At 49.2% G+C, this 16,044-nt stretch overlaps 1 protein-coding gene and 1 long non-coding RNA gene across 3 annotated transcripts in view; one reads left to right on the forward strand and one right to left on the reverse strand.

Moving 5' to 3' along the window:
* Positions 1-16,044, reverse strand: part of LOC120990160 — a 954,651-nt gene that overhangs the window by 63,333 nt on the left and 875,274 nt on the right. Inside the window, exon 3 of the long non-coding RNA XR_005776378.1 lies at positions 13,870-13,875. This is a non-coding gene — a long non-coding RNA (uncharacterized LOC120990160). The remainder of the gene's footprint in view (positions 1-13,869; positions 13,876-16,044) is intronic.
* Positions 3,527-16,044, forward strand: part of SNX25 (sorting nexin 25) — a 221,617-nt gene continuing 209,099 nt past the window's right edge. For both annotated transcript variants that reach the window (XM_040418740.1, XM_040418741.1), the window contains exon 1: positions 3,527-4,026. In XM_040418740.1, the coding sequence (XP_040274674.1) occupies positions 3,625-4,026 (402 nt within the window). In that variant the 5' untranslated portion in view covers positions 3,527-3,624. The remainder of the gene's footprint in view (positions 4,027-16,044) is intronic.

Below are 16,044 nucleotides of genomic sequence, written 5' to 3' on the forward strand. Positions count from 1 at the left end.
ACTTCTCAACAACATTGTCCCTTACTTGTTTGGAGAGTTCCTTGGTCTTCATGGCAGTGTTTGGTTAGTGATGCCTTTTGCTTAGGTGTTGCAGCCTCTGGGGCCTTTCAAAAAAGTTATGTATATGTAATGACAGATCATGTGACACTTAGATTGCACACAGGTGGACATCATTTCACTAATTACGTGACTTCTGAAGGTAATTGGTTGCACCAGAGCTTTTTATGGGCTTCCTAAGAAAGGGGGTGAATACATACGCACATGCCAATTTTCTGTTTTCTATTTCTAAACAATAGTTTTATTTATATATTTTTTTCATTTCACTTCACCAACTTAGACTATTGTGTTCTGGTCCATCACATAAAATTCAGATAAAAAAAAACTAAAACTTTTGCAAGGCACTGTACCTGTAACATGCTTGCGTGACCACCTCTCTCTTCACTGTCTATAGGACTGCCGACCACCGTTCACAGCTATAGACCTCAGTCCCACAGAAGTGAATCTTCTCCCAGCGATCTCTGGGACCCCAATTCTCATGACTGGAGGGGGTTCCAGTGCTCACACATTTATCACCTTCCCTTTAAGAGGGTTGGCCCATTTTGGACATTGATGGCATAACGCTAGGATATGCCATCAATGTCAGAATGGGGCTCCCAAACAATATGGAAGACGTCCGTGTGCATTCCGTATTTTACAGAACAGCTTGGCCATAATAATAGTCCTATCCTTGTCCGTAATGCAGACAATAATGGGACATGTTCTCAGGGCCGGCGCCACCAGTAAGGCGACTTAGGCAGTCGCCTAGGGCGCCATGTAGCAGGGGGCGCCCGGCGCCCGTTGCGGTAAAAAAAAAAAAAAATAATTGCTTATATAAGTTGGGGGCCGCCTGAGCGGCTGAGGCTGAGCGCTTGCCGCTCTAAAGAATCCTGCTCTGTGTTGTTAATGTAGCGTGGCCGAGCTCTGTTCGGTCTGCGGTACAGGAGCTTTTGTTTCCTGTACCCGGCCGGACTGACAGGAAGTGCTCACTTAGTGTGCACTTCCTGTCAGTCCGGTCGGGTACAGGAAACAAAAGCTCCAGTACCGCAGACCGAACAGAGCTCGGCCACGCTACACTAGAGGTGGGGGTAGAATGAGTGACAAGGGAGGGGGGAATAATGAGTGACAAAGGAGGGGGGGGGGAAAATGAGTGACAAAGGGGGGGGGGAATAATGAGTGACAAGGGGGGTGGAATAATGAGTGACAAGGGAGGGGGGAATAATGAGTGACAAAGGGGGGGAAATAATGAGTGACAAAGGGGGGGGGGGAATAATGAGTGACAAAGGGGGGGGGAATAATGAGTGACAAGGGGGGGGAATAATGAGTGACAAGGGGGGGGGAATAATTAGTGACAAGAGGGGGAATAATGAGTGACAAGGGGGGGGGGGAGAATAATGAGTGACAAGGGGGGAGGGGGGGAAATAATGAAAGACAAGGGGGGGAGAATAATGAGTGACAAGGGGGGGGAATAATGAGTGACAAGGGGGGGGGAATGAGTGACAAGGGGGGGGGAGAATAATGAGTGACAAGGGGGGGAGAATAATGAGTGACAAGGGGGGGGAGAATAATGAGTGACAAGGGGGGGGGAATGAGTGACAAGGGGGGGGGAGAATAATGAGTGACAAGGGGGGGAGAATAATGAGTGACAAGGGGGGGGAGAATAATGAGTGACAAGGGGGGGAATAATGAGTGACAAGGGGGGGGAATAATGAGTGACAAGGGGGGGAGAATAATGAGTGACAAGGGGGGAGGGGGGGAAATAATGAAAGACAAGGGGGGGGAAATAATGAGTGACAAGGGGGGGAGAATAATGAGTGACAAGGGGGGAGGGGGGGAAATAATGAAAGACAAGGGGGGGGAAATAATGAGTGACAAGGGGGGGAGAATAATGAGTGACAAGGGGGGAGGGGGGGTGGAAATAATGAGTGGGGAGGGAGAGGGGGGGGAATAATGAGAGTGACAAGGGAGAGGGGGGGGAATAATGAGTGGGGAGGGAGAGGGGGGGGGGAATAATGAGAGTGACAAGGGAGAGGGGGGGGGGGGGGGGGGAATAATGAGAGTGACAAGGGGGGTGGAAATAATGAGTGACAATGGAGTCCCCAGAGCCAGACTGCAGCCAGAGACCAGATCATCTTATTGTCCTGGTGGTAAGTAGACAATGCAATATGTTTATTATGTAATTGTTTAGGTATTAATACTACATTGGAAACTAATTTACCTCACATTTAGGGTCCAGTCACACATCCGTGTGTGTTTTGCGGATCCACAAAACACAGACAGCGGCAATGTGCGTTCCGCACTTTGCGGACCGCACATTGCCGGCACTATTGCGGACAAGAATAGGACATGTTCTATTTTTTTCAGGATCGGAATTGCGGATCCGGGTCCGCAGTTCCAGATCGGGGCCGCACGTTGTATGGGTCCGCAATTCCGTTCCGCAAAAAGAGACAGCTACAAGAAGCTGGATTAACCCTAAGGGAAACATAGCAGTTCTTTTAAAGGGTTTCTATCACTTAGTATGCCATAATTAGCTCTCAGACACTAGCGATCCTCCGTGTGACGCAACGGACGAATTCTCGCGCATGCGCCGTGCGCGGCTGTATTCGGCGCATGCGCAGAGAATGTCTGACCGCTTCCCTGCTCAGACATCTCCACTGCGCCTGTTCCTTGGAGCACTATGACGTCATCGGCGCAGGCGCAGTGGAGATGTCTGAGCAGGGAAGCGGTCAGACATTCTCTGCGCATGCGCCGAATACAGCCGCGCACGGCGCATGCGCGAGAATTCGTCCGTTGCGTCACCCGGAGGATCGCATTCATCAGGAGATGGGCGGGCTGGAGGGACGCGCTGGGTGGTGGCTGTGTATGAAGGTAGACGGAGCCTCTAGGTGCTAATGACGCCCCCATAGCACCTAGAGGCTCATTAGCATATAGATATAAGTTATTTTTTTAGCAAAACGGCTGCCCAAAAAGCTCTTATATTAGGATGGTTGGCCAGAGCAGACACTAGCGGATCGCTAGTGTCTGAGAGCTAATTATGGCATACGAAGTGATAGAAACCCTTTAATTAAAAAACTGAGAATGGGGTGGAACATGATATGGGCAGATCATCTGATAAGGGGGAAGGGGGGCAATTTTTATCTTGCCTAGGGCGGCAAAAATCCTTGCACCGGCCCTGCATGTTCTATTCTGTCACGGACGGATATTTTTTACGCTCGGCATATAGGCCACAAAAAAATTAAATAAACGGGATGGACACGGAAACAAAATAGGTTCTTGTGCATACAATCTATGAAGCACTTCTTGACCTCCCCCATGTCGGTGGCAGGATGGTGTGCCATTACATGTGTGGTGGTGGTGGTGACACAAGGGATGGCTCTCCAGCTGATAAATACTACAACTCTCAGCATGTGCTGCCGCCGTCGCATTACACGCCGCTCGTCCCCGCCTCACTACTGGACTGGGCGGGGGCAGTGCTGCTGACAGAGCCCGGGATTAGGGCGGAGACAGCGCACAGAGTGAGCGGAGGAGAGGGACGCCGGCCCGGGGAGGGATGAGCAGCCTAGCCGCGGCTGGGGATGCAGGAGCGCTATGAATCTCCATGGGAGGCATGGCACAGCCGGCGGGGGCACACCGGACCGCAAGAGGGGAGCCCCGGGCTGCCCGCTCATCCCCGGGGCACAATGCTGTCCACAGAAGCCGTGCCCCCCGGTCCAGCAGACCGCCGCCTCCCGCGGCTCGTCCTCCTCCCTGCTCATGCTGGCCGCAGTGTTCGGGCTGCTGATCCTGTCACTAGTACACCTGGGGCAGGAATCCGGACAGCCAGGAGGGGGCGCTGCAGGGGAGCTGTGCCCCACTGTCCTGCTGCTCCGCTGCGCTGTCTACCTGGGGGCAGCGCTGTGCGCTCTACTGCTGGGGGCACTCTGCTCGCTGCACTGTGCCGGCCGCCAGGCTGCCACCCCGGACTTCACCCGAGCCAGGACCCAGACACAGGTGAGATCTGCACACAGGTGGGCACTAATGGCACTGTCAATAGTAACCATTACAGGAGAGAGGATTGGGGGCTTCATGTGCTTCTAGCATCTGGGGGTCGGCAAGGTAGCACACACTAGTGGTGTATGTATATACTGTATATGTATTATATTTTACATGTAGACACATGCAATATCTAACCATTGGTTTAGTAACTTTCTGCATTAATAAGTTTTCACCTGTGGTTTGGGGGCCACAAGCAGGAATATAGCAGTGGTCCCCATGGTAACCTGTAACCCCGTCTATCTATAAAGGATTATTTTGGGGATGTTTACTCCATTTTTAACTTATGGTTTAGGCTACTTTCACATTAGCGTTTTTTGCAGATCCGTCATGGATCTGCAAAAACGCTTCCGTTACAATAATACAACCGCATGCATCCGTCATGAACGGACCCGGTTGTATTATGTCTCCTATAGCTAGGACGGAATCGTCACGAACACCATTGAAAGTCAATGGGGGACGGATCGGTTTTCTATTGTGTCAGAGAAAACAGATCCGTCCCCATTGACTTACATTGTGTGCCAGGACGGATCCGTCTTGCTCCGCACCACATCACGGACAGAAAAACGCTGCTTGCAGTGTTTTTTTTTTTTTTTTATCCGCGATGGGAACGCAACCAAACGGAACGCATTTTGGAGCACTCTGTTCCGTTCAGTTCAGTTTTGTCCCCATTGACAATGAATAGGGATAAAACTGAAGTGTTTTCTTCCGCTATTGAGATCCTATGACGGATCTTAATAGCGGAATTGAAAATGCAGATGTGAAAGTAGCCTTAGTCTTATGTGTGTTCTCCTTTTTTTGTTTTCTTTTTGTTTAATGGCACCTGCAATCCAGAATTTTCTGCAGGGTTTTCTCTTAACCTCCTGATCTGATGTTTCCACTCCAATGGTGGGAGTACAGGATATAAACGGAGTGGTCTGACCCTCGGAGCAGCCCCCTGCTTCCTCCTGTCACGGTAGCTTTGGCATTGGGTTGGACAACGTCACGAATTTAATATTTATAGATGAATTGACATTTACTATTCCGACGTATGTAACTGCAGCCAGTTATTTCCAGCAGTTGATTGTGGGTCCATGGTGGTCTCTTTTTGTTACCAAGGATCTGGCCAAAACTAAATCGTCTTGTACAGTTTAAGATGCGGGCAACTTGCTCCATGGGTAACACCATAGACGCCACTCCATGGTGCCCGCTTGTCAAGTCTTTATATTTATGTAACCTTTGTGAGTGGTTGAAGTACAGCCCTTTGATGCATTATTTTTAGGCTACATTCACACGACCGTATGTGTTTTGCGGTTCGCAAATTGCGGATCAGCAAAACACGGATACCGGCCGTGTGAATGTAGCCGGCTCTATGATAGAAATGCCTATTCTTGTCCGCAGACAAGAATAGGACATGCTCTATCCTTTTTGCGGGGTCGTGGAACGGATCTCCAGATGCAGACAGCACATTGTATACTGTCCGCATCTTTTGCGGCCCCATTGAAATGAATGGGTCCGCCCCCGTTCCGCAAAATTGCGGAATGAATGCGGAGCCAAAAATATGGTTGTGTGAATGCACCCTTAATGAGGACCTTTCATGCGATTTTATTAAGGGAGATATATACCTGTACTTGCGGGGTATATGCTGCCACCCTGCTTGATTTTATTTTATTTTTTTAAATATGCCTCCTATGCCGCGCCGGATTTCTCCCGGTCAGTATGCCAATACTGAGCATCGGAGCAATGAGGAGGAGACTGAGTCTTTCTCCGTGGGCGTCTCCTTCTCCCTGGCTGTAGCGCTGTCCAATCGCATTAGAGAGCGTCACAGCCAGGGAGAAAAAAATCTCCCTGGCTGTGACGCTCTGCGCTACGATTGGACAGCGCTACAGCCAGGGAGAAGGAGACGCCCACGGAGAAAGACTCAGTCTCCTCCTCATTGCTCCGATGATCAGTATTAGCATACCAGGCGGGAGAAATCCAGCGGGGCATAGGAGGCATATTTTAAAAAATCAAGCAGGGTGGCAGCATGTACCCTGCAAGTACAGGTATATATCTCCCTTTAATAAAATTGCATGAAAGGTCCTCTTTAAGATCTTCAGGAGGTGTCCCTAAATCTGGCACGTGTCACTTGCTTGTATTTGACGTTACAGCGACTGTCCTCTGGTAAATAAGCCCCAGTGTGCCCATGTGCACTGTGTCCTGAGAGTCACACTACAATGACATGAAGACACAATGTCCATCACGTGGCATATATTTCTTTCTTGACTTAGTGTCCCCAGTGAGTGCCTCAGAAGATAAGTGAGGTCCTCCCGGGCTCCTCAATTATTACTTATATTGTTTATTGGACCCTCATGTTACGTGGGCCTATATGGTTTACATGATGTAAATTGCACTGTTGTTGTAGAAGTCTATGGAGGAGTTGTTTGGGCACGGTGGTGACTCTGCATTGATTTGCAGTATTAACCACCTCCGGACCGCCTAACGCAGATTCGCGTTCCGTTGGTGGCAGCCCTGCGCTCAGCGACGCATATACGTGTCATCTCGCGTGAGCCGAGATTTCCTGTGAACGCGCGCACACAGGCGCGCACGTTCACAGGAACGGAAGGTAAGAGAGTAGATCTCCAGCCTGCCAGCGGCGATCGTTCGCTGGCAGGCTGGAGATGTGATTTTTTTTAACCCCTAACAGGTATATTAGACGCAGTTTTGATAACAGCGTCTAATATACCTGCTACCTGGTCCTCTGGTGGTCCCTTTTGTTTGGATCGACCACCAGAGGACACAGGTAGCTCAGTAATATGTTGCACCAAGCACCACACTACACTACACCCCCCCCCCTGTCACTTATTAACCCCTTATTCACCCTTGATCACCCCTGATCACCCCATATAGACTCCCTGATCACCCCCCTGTCATTGATCACCCCCCTGTAAGGCTGCATTCAGATGTCCGTATGATTTTTACGGATCCACTGATACATGGATCGGATCCGCAAAACACGTACGGACATCTGAATGGAGCCTTACAGGGGGGTGATCACCCCATATAGACTCCCTGATCACCCCCCTGTCATTGATCACCCCCCTGTAAGGCTGCATTCAGATGTCCGTATGTTTTTTACGGATCCACTGATACATGGATCGGATCCGCAAAACACATACAGGCGTCTGAATGGAGCCTTACAGGGGGGTGATCACCCCATATAGACTCCCTGATCACCCCCCTGTCATTGATCACCCCCCTGTAAGGCTGCATTCAGATGTCCATATGATTTTTACGGATCCACTGATACATGGATCGGATCCGCAAAACACATACAGGCGTCTGAATGGAGCCTTACAGGGGGGTGATCACCCCATATAGACTCCCTGATCACCCCCCTGTCATTGATCACCCCCCTGTCATTGATCACCCCCCTGTAAGGCTTCATTCAGATGTCCGTATGATTTTTACGGATCCACTGATACATGGATCCGATCCGCAAAACACATACGGACATCTGAATGGAGCCTTATAGGGGGGTGATCAATGACAGGGGGGTGATCACCCCATATAGACTCCCTGATCACCCCCCTGTCATTGATCACCCCCCTGTCATTGATCACCCCCCTGTAAGGCTCCATTCAGACATTTTTTTGGCCCAAGTTAGCGGAAATTATTATTTTTTTTCTTACAAAGTCTCATATTCCACTAACTTGTGTCAAAAAATAAAATCTCACATGAACTCACCATACCCCTCACGGAATCCAAATGCGTAAAAATTTTTAGACATTTATATTCCAGACTTCTCACGCTTTAGGGCCCCTAGAATGCCAGGGCAGTATAAATACCCCACATGTGACCCCATTTCGGAAAGAAGACACCCCAAGGTATTCCGTGAGGGGCATATTGAGTCCATGAAAGATTGAAATTTTTGTCCCAAGTTAGCGGAAAGGGAGACTTTGTGAGAAAAAAAAAAAATCAATTTCCGCTAACTTGTGCCAAAAAAATAAAATTTCGATGAACTCGCCATGCCCCTCATTGAATACCTTGGGGTGTCTTCTTTCCAAAATGGGGTCACATGTGGGGTATTTATACTGCCCTGGCATTCTAGTGGCCCTAAAGCGTGAGAAGAAGTCTGGGATCCATATGTCTAAAAATGCCCTCATAAAAGGAATATGGGCCCCTTTGCGCATCTAGGCTGCAAAAAAGTGTCACACATCTGGTATCGCCATACTCAGGAGAAGTTGGGGAATGTGTTTTAGGGTGTCATTTTACATATACCCATGCTGGGTGAGATAAATATCTTGGTCAAATGCCAACTTTGTATAAAAAATGGGAAAAGTTGTCTTTTGCCAAGATATTTCTCTCACCCAGCATGAGTATATGTAAAAAGACACCCCAATGATGTGTGACACTTTTTTGCAGCCTAGGTGGGCAAAGGGGCCCACATTCCAAAGAGCACCTTTCGGATTTCACCGGCCATTTTTTACAGATTTTGATTTCAAACTACTTCTCACGCATTTGGGCCCCTAAAATGCCAGGGCAGTATAACTACCCCACAAGTGACCCCATTTTGGAAAGAAGACACCCCAAGGTATTTGCTGATGGGCATAGTGAGTTCATAGAAGTTTTTATTTTTTGTCACAAGTTAGTGGAATATGAGACTTTGTAAGAAAAAAAATAAATAATAAAAATCATCATTTCCCGCTAACTTGTGACAAAAAATAAAAAGTTCTATGAACTCACTATGCCCATCAGCGAATACCTTAGGGTGTCTACTTTCCGAAATGGGGTCATTTGTGGGGTGTTTGTACTGTCTGGCCATTGTAGAACCTCCGGAAACATGACAGGTGCTCAGAAAGTCAGAGCTGCTTCAAAAAGCGGAAATTCACATTTTTGTACCATAGTTTGTAAACGCTATAACTTTTACCCAAACCATTTTTTTTTTTTTTATCAAAGACATGTAGAACAATAAATTTAGAGAAAAATTTATATATGGATGTCGTTTTTTTTGCAAAATTTTACAACTGAAAGTGAAAAATGTCATTTTTTTTTGCAAAAAAATCGTTAAATTTCGATTAATAACAAAAAAAAAGTAAAAATGTCAGCAGCAATGAAATACCACCAAATGAAAGCTCTATTAGTGAGAAGAAAAGGAGGTAAAATTCATTTGGGTGGTAAGTTGCATGATCGAGCAATAAACGGTCAAAATAGTGTAGGTCAGAAGTGTAAAAAGTGGCCTGGTCATTAAGGGTTTGTAAGCTATAGGGGCTGAGGTGGTTAAAGGGGTTGACCACCAATAATCTACCTTTTTAAAACCAGCACATTGATCTGAATACTTTTTTAATTAAAACTTCAGTTGAGCCACTGAGTCATTCTGTTTAATCTGTCTGTATGGCACCACCTGCTGTTTGTTCTCATTTTTTTTGTGTCCACCTCATTAACAAGAAGACTGAGGTGGTCGCACATGCTTAGTTCCATCTTTCAACTGCCACCAGCCACGTGAGATGTTTGAACCTGTGACAGTTACAGGGAGAGAGCTGCAGTAGAAAGGACACACCCTCTGAGCTGTGATGGGGAGAAAGCTGCAGCAGAAAGACACGCCCCTAGAAGAGATGAATAGGGAGATGTCTGGATCCACAAGACGTACAGGGCCGGTTCTAGATGTGTTAGACAGAGATTGTCGTCTTCTTCTATATGATGTAATAATGGGACAACCTCTTTAAATGGAGAGCATTGGAATGATTAAGACTATGTAGGACAGCATTACGTTGGTGTATGGTTGGGATGAGCGAATCGACTTCGGATGAAACATCCAAAGTCGATTCGCATAATACTTTGAATACTGTACTGAGCGAGCGCTCTGTACAGTATTAGGCTACTTTCACACTTGCGTTAGGAGCGGATCCGTCTGGTGTCTGCACAGACGGATCCGCTCCTATAATGCAAACGCTTGCATCCGTTCAGAACGGATCCGTTTGCATAACCATGAACAAAAAAAAAAAAAATTTTTTTTTTTTTGTTCATGATAATGCAAACGGATCCGTTTTGACTTTACATTGAAAGTCAATGGGGGCGGATCCGTTTGAAAATTGAGCCATACTGTGTCATCTTCAAACGGATCCGTCCCCATTGACTTCCATTATAAGTCTGGACGGATCCGCTCGCCTCCGCACGGCCAGGCGGGCACCCGAACGCTGCAAGCAGCGTTCAGGTGTCCGCTCACTGAGCGGAGCGGAGGCTGAGCGCTGGCAGGCGGATGCATTCTCAGTGGATCCGCCTCCATTGAGAATGCATTAGGGCCAGACGGATGCGTTCGGGACCGCTCGTGAGCCCCTTCAAACGGAGCTCACGAGCGGACACCTGAACGCAGGTGTGAAAGTAGCCTTAGAATGTATTGGCTCCTATGAGCCAAAGTTATTACTTCACGAAGTCTCGCGAGACTTCGTATAATGACTTCATTAATCAATTTCTACTGTAAAAAAACATTTCCTGAACTCTGGTTCGGTTTCAAGTGCTACCACCAAGGTACGAGTTCGGGAAATGTTTTTTTACAGTAGAAATTGATTTATGAAGATATTATGCGAAGTCTCGCGAGACTTCGCGAAGTAATAACTTTGGCTCATAGAAGCCAATACATTCTAATACTGTACGGAGCGAGCTCTGTACAGTATTCAAACAAAGTATTATGCGAATCGACTTCGGTTGTTTCATGCGAAGTCGATTCGGTCATCCCTAGTGTATGGCATAGTGTTTTTGTCAGTATATGCCAAGAATATTGAAGCTCGTATAATGTGATAGTTACAGTATTACACCTACAGCAGGCATGGATAAGGTGGGGAGCTCTTGGTATAAATTGCTCTGTTTTGTACCTATGGAGGGAAAATAAAATTATACATGGCGCTTGTTACGACACTCACCGCCAGGTAGATGAAGCCGCCGTTTAGTGAATAAGCCCCTTTCTCCAGAAATGCAGTTTTTAATCCAGCCGATCGTCAAACTCCCGAATGGAGCATACGAAGTGGCAACTCCCGATCAGCAATTCACTCGAACTCCTTCCACAGCTAGCAATATACGGAAGCGCTGTCCCAATAATAAATCCCTCCACAAACGAGACCAAGCTCCGTCTTGAAAGTCAAACAGGAATCAATTTTATTGAGGGCTACCCGCCTGTATTTATGCAGGTCTCCATCTGGTGGACACGCCCCTAGGGGACCAGAATGGAGACTGACACAGGTCAGACATGCAGCACTACAGAGACAATACATCCCCCACAATGCATCATGGTCTCCTCCTCTCTGCCCTGGAGACCTGAGGAGTAATCCCATTATCTCTCAAGACAGAGGGTAACCACAATACACATGTGGGGACAACAGAACAGACATCACCATTTAAACATACAATGTCACAACCCTTTTCAATACACAGACATTTAACATCTCACAATGGCACGCATTAGACCAGGAGTTCAAGTTAGTTTAAGTCCTTTGTGAACAATGAGGCCATTGGGGTTAACTAGCAGCACACTCTTCTCCTGGGTGGCCGTCCGTTCAGTAGTTCCAATCGGTATTTGGGGAAACACACGAACAGGGGCATACGGGCAGGAAATCCAGCGAAATGAAGGCAAACAGACGAACCAGCAATATAGGCCTATACAGATGGATCTGTCACACGGCTCCCCCCTTGTGGGACACTCCGGCAGACCCGGCTTGACCCTTTAGCGGGTCAACTTGGGGATGACCGGACTAGGAGGTAGCAAGAACGTCGGTTTGCCGGGACAATCCATCTGCATTCCCATTCTGCTTACCGGGTCGGTAGCTGATGGTGAACTTATACGGTTGTAAAGCTAAACTCCACCGCAGCAGTCTACCATTGTCTCCTGAGACCCGGTTAAGCCAGACAAGGGGATTGTGGTCCGTCACAAGGGAAAATTCCTGTCCATACAAATAAGGGCTTAACTTTTTCAATGCCCAGACCAGGGCCAAGCATTCCTTCTCCACTGCCGCATAACTCACTTCTCGGGGTAACAGCTTTCTACTGAGATATGCGACAGGGTACTCTCCTCCATCTTCCCCGACCTGGCTCAGCACAGCCCCCAGTCCATACATGGAAGCATCTGTATGGACGAGAAAACGTTTGCTAGGGACTGGGGCAGCCAGGACAGGGGCATTTACAAGAGCCTGTTTGAGTGCTTGAAACGCAGCTTCACAAGCCGGAGACCACAGGACCTGCTTAGGGAGATTTTTCTTAGTCAGGTCAGTCAGGGGCTTAGCGATAGTGCTGTAGTCTGGGACAAAGCGTCTGTAATACCCTGCTGTCCCTAGGAAGGCTAACACCTGGGTCTTAGTGACAGGTGTGGGCCAGTTAGCTACTGCCTCTATCTTAGCCGGCTCCGGTCTCTGGCTCCCACACCCCACTCTGTGACCCAGGTATTGCACTTCAGCCATGCCTAGATGGCACTTCTCTGGCTTCAATGTCAGACCAGCAGCCCGAATTTTGTCCAAAACTACCCCTACATGTACTAGGTGTTCCTCCCAGGACCCACTGTAGATCGCAATGTCATCCAGGTATGCACACGCAAATTCCTGGAATCCATCAAGAAGTCTATCCACCATACGCTGAAAGGTAGCCGGGGCATTCTTCATCCCAAATGGCATGACCTTAAATTGGTACAAGCCAAATGGGGTGACGAAGGCCGACTTGGGGATAGCATCCTCGGCCAGGGGAATCTGCCAATAGCCTTTACACAGGTCTATGGTGGTCAGATAGCGTCCCCTGGCAATACGATCTAATAATTAGTCTACCCGGGGCATCGGGTAGGCGTCAGTGGTGGTCCGCTCGTTGAGCCGCCTGTAGTCTACACAGAACCGCGTGGTCCCATCTTTCTTAGGCACCAGGACTACAGGCGAAGCCCAAGGACTATCGGAGTGTTCGATGACCCCAAGCTGGGTCATCTCCTGTATCTCCTTCCGCATTCCTTCTCGGACTGCTTCAGGGATACGGTAAGGGGGCTGTCGCAGGGGGTTCTGTCCAGGGGTCTCTACCTTATGTACAGTTAGGGTAGTGTAGCCAGGCTCTTGGGAGAACGTCGCCTGCTTCTCCCACAGAAGCTGTCTTGCCTGTCCCTTCTCTGTGGGGCTTAATCTATCCCCTAGCTGTACAAGACTAGTAAGGTCAGTCTGGGAGTCCCTCTCTAACAAATCGGGTAAGGGTAAACTCTCTGTATCGTCTGCAGCAGGGGCACATACTGCAGCGACATCCTCCGGTCTCTCCTGATACTCCTTTAGCATGTTCACATGAAAGGATCGCTGGATCCTCTCATCTGAACAGCTGGCTATGAGGTAGGTAGTATCACACACCTGAGCTACCACCTTATACGGGCCCTGCCAAGATGCTTGCATCTTGTTCGCCTTCACAGGTTTGAGCACTAGCACTTTCTGCCCAACCTGGAAGACTCGCTGCCGGGCACCCCGATCGTACCATCTCTTCTGTCTCCCCTGGGCCACCTGGAGATTCTCTCTTACCATCAGGGACAGTTTCTCCATGCGGTCCCGGAGTTCCAGGACATACGGTACTATGGGGGTCCCTTCCTGCTCTGTCTCCCCCTCCCAGTGGCCTCTAATGAGATCTAGGGGTCCGCGGACCCTCCTCCCATAGAGCAACTCAAAGGGGGAGAACCCAGTAGATTCCTGGGGCACCTCTCTGTAAGAAAACAACAGATGAGACAGGAATCGCTCCCAGTCTCTGCATGATCCTATAGGCTGTGCGGCGGGACCCTAGATGTCCGGCTAATGGAACATCATGCCCTATCCGCAGAATCTCCTGCCGGTATTTTGCGGGCACCACCAGCTGTCGATTCGGCGGATGGGCAACACTTTTCTGGGACGGTTTAGGGATCCTATATAACCTGTCCCCCACCCATTCATACCGCTCCCCATCTACTCCTACCTCTCCAGTATCTGCTCTGTCTCTATACTTCTGGAGAGTCGGATCTGCCTGAGTTTCCCTCCCAAACTCCTCTGGGGAATCCCAGCTAGCAAAGGTCTGTCCTAGGGTATCAGTCGGGGAATCGGGTCTTACCTGGGTCTCAGCAGCAGGTAGGCTGGTTCCAGCATCACGGGTCTGGGCCCGGGTAGTCACTGGGTTGACATCAGCAGGTCCCATTGGAGCATAAGCAGAAACCAAAGGGGCCAGGTCATTCCCGAGCAAGACATCAGCAGGCAAGTCTTTCATAACCCCCACATTCACATGTCCAGAGCCCACTCCCCAATCCAAATGAACCCGGGCAACAGGTAGACGGAACACGGCGCCTCCTGCTACCCTCACTGCCACAGTATTTCCAGTGTGTTGGTGTTCCGAAACAAGGTTCTTTTGGAGCAGGGTCATAGTGGCTCCGGTGTCTCTCAGACCAGTGACCACTTTGCCGTTTAGTCTAACGGTCTGCCTGTGTTGCTGCCGGTTATCTTGCTGGGCTGCTTGTACTGGATCCGCCTCATGTAGTATACCCCAAAATTCCTCCTGCTCAAGACAGTGAGCGGAAGACTGGGGTGGCTGCTGATGTCCGCCGGCTGGTTTTCTCCACGACTGCGCTTGGTTGTTATTGTTCAATGGGCACTCTGGTCTCTTGTGCCCCAACAGTTTGCACCCATAGCACCGGATAGACTGAGAGTAATCCCGGGCGTTGAACCGAGCTGGCTGAACATAATTGTTCGCTGGTGGTATTGTGGGGCTGCGTTGCGCTGGGGGGTGATACAGAGTAGTGGTTGGAGGTGCTGCCGGTTTGTACTCCACTCGGGTAGGGACCTTGGCTGCTGTCTGGTCTAGCCTTCGTGCATCTGTGTATTCATCGGCCAGACGAGCAGCTTCAGGTAAGGTAGCGGGTTTGCGGTCCCTAACCCACTCTCTGACTCCTGCAGGTAACCGATCAAAGCAGTGCTCCAACAAAAATACTTGCAGCACCTCTTCCCCAGTTACCGCTTGACACCCTGCCATCCAGTGGGCTGCGGTGCGGTGTACCCTGCATGCCCACTCCACATAAGAATCGCCAGCCTGCTTGTTAGTGTCCCGGAATCGCCGCCGGTACGCCTCAGGGGTGACAGCGTATCTGGCCAAAAGGGCATCTTTTACTGCCCGGTAACTTGTAAGTTCCTCCTCTGGGATGGGCCGAAAAGCCTCGCTGGCCCAGCCGGATAATTTCCCAGAGAGGATAGTGACCCATTCCTCTGCGGGTACCTGGTGTAAGGCACACTGCCTTTCAAAATCGGCCAGGAACCCGTCAATCTCTCCCTCCGTTTCCACAAAATGTCTAAATGCAGCAAAAGGTACCTTTCTCCTTCCATTATTATTATGGGGTACCTCTGCTGCTGCAGCTCCTCTTCCCTGGAGCGCCTGTTGTGCTGCTACTGCTGCTTGCACCTGGATCACAATATCTGCTGCAGGGTTGGGGCCAAGGTGTGCCAGCCTTATCTGGACTGCCAGGTTAAATTGTACCTCCTCGGGTGTTAAATCCAGTATGCCAGGCACATTAGCTCTCTCCGTTCCCTGTGCTGCATCCATCTCCAATAATATAGAAATAATCTCTCTCTTCTTGAGATTACTCGCTGATCATCCTCTGCGTTCCAATATATCTTTAAGGGTAGCACGCCTTAATTCCTCATACTGCATTTCCACCCTGGGATTTGTAGCTGGCCTTCTGGGCGGTGGGATTCATCCCGTTGCTTGCCACCAATTGTTACGACACTCACCGCCAGGTAGATGAAGCCGCCGTTTAGTGAATAAGCCCCTTTCTCCAGAAATGCAGTTTTTAATCCAGTCGATCGTCAAACTCCCGAATGGAGCATACGAAGTGGCAACTCCCGATCAGCAATTCAGTCGAACTCCTTCCACAGCTAGCAATATACGGAAGCGCTGTCCCAATAATAAATCCCTCCACAAACGAGACCAAGCTCCGTCTTGAAAGTCAAACAGGAATCAATTTTATTGAGGGCTACCCGCCTGTATTTATGCAGGTCTCCATCT

Source organism: Bufo bufo, chromosome 2 (assembly GCF_905171765.1).
Source record: "Bufo bufo chromosome 2, aBufBuf1.1, whole genome shotgun sequence".
Lineage (NCBI taxonomy): Eukaryota > Metazoa > Chordata > Amphibia > Anura > Bufonidae > Bufo > Bufo bufo.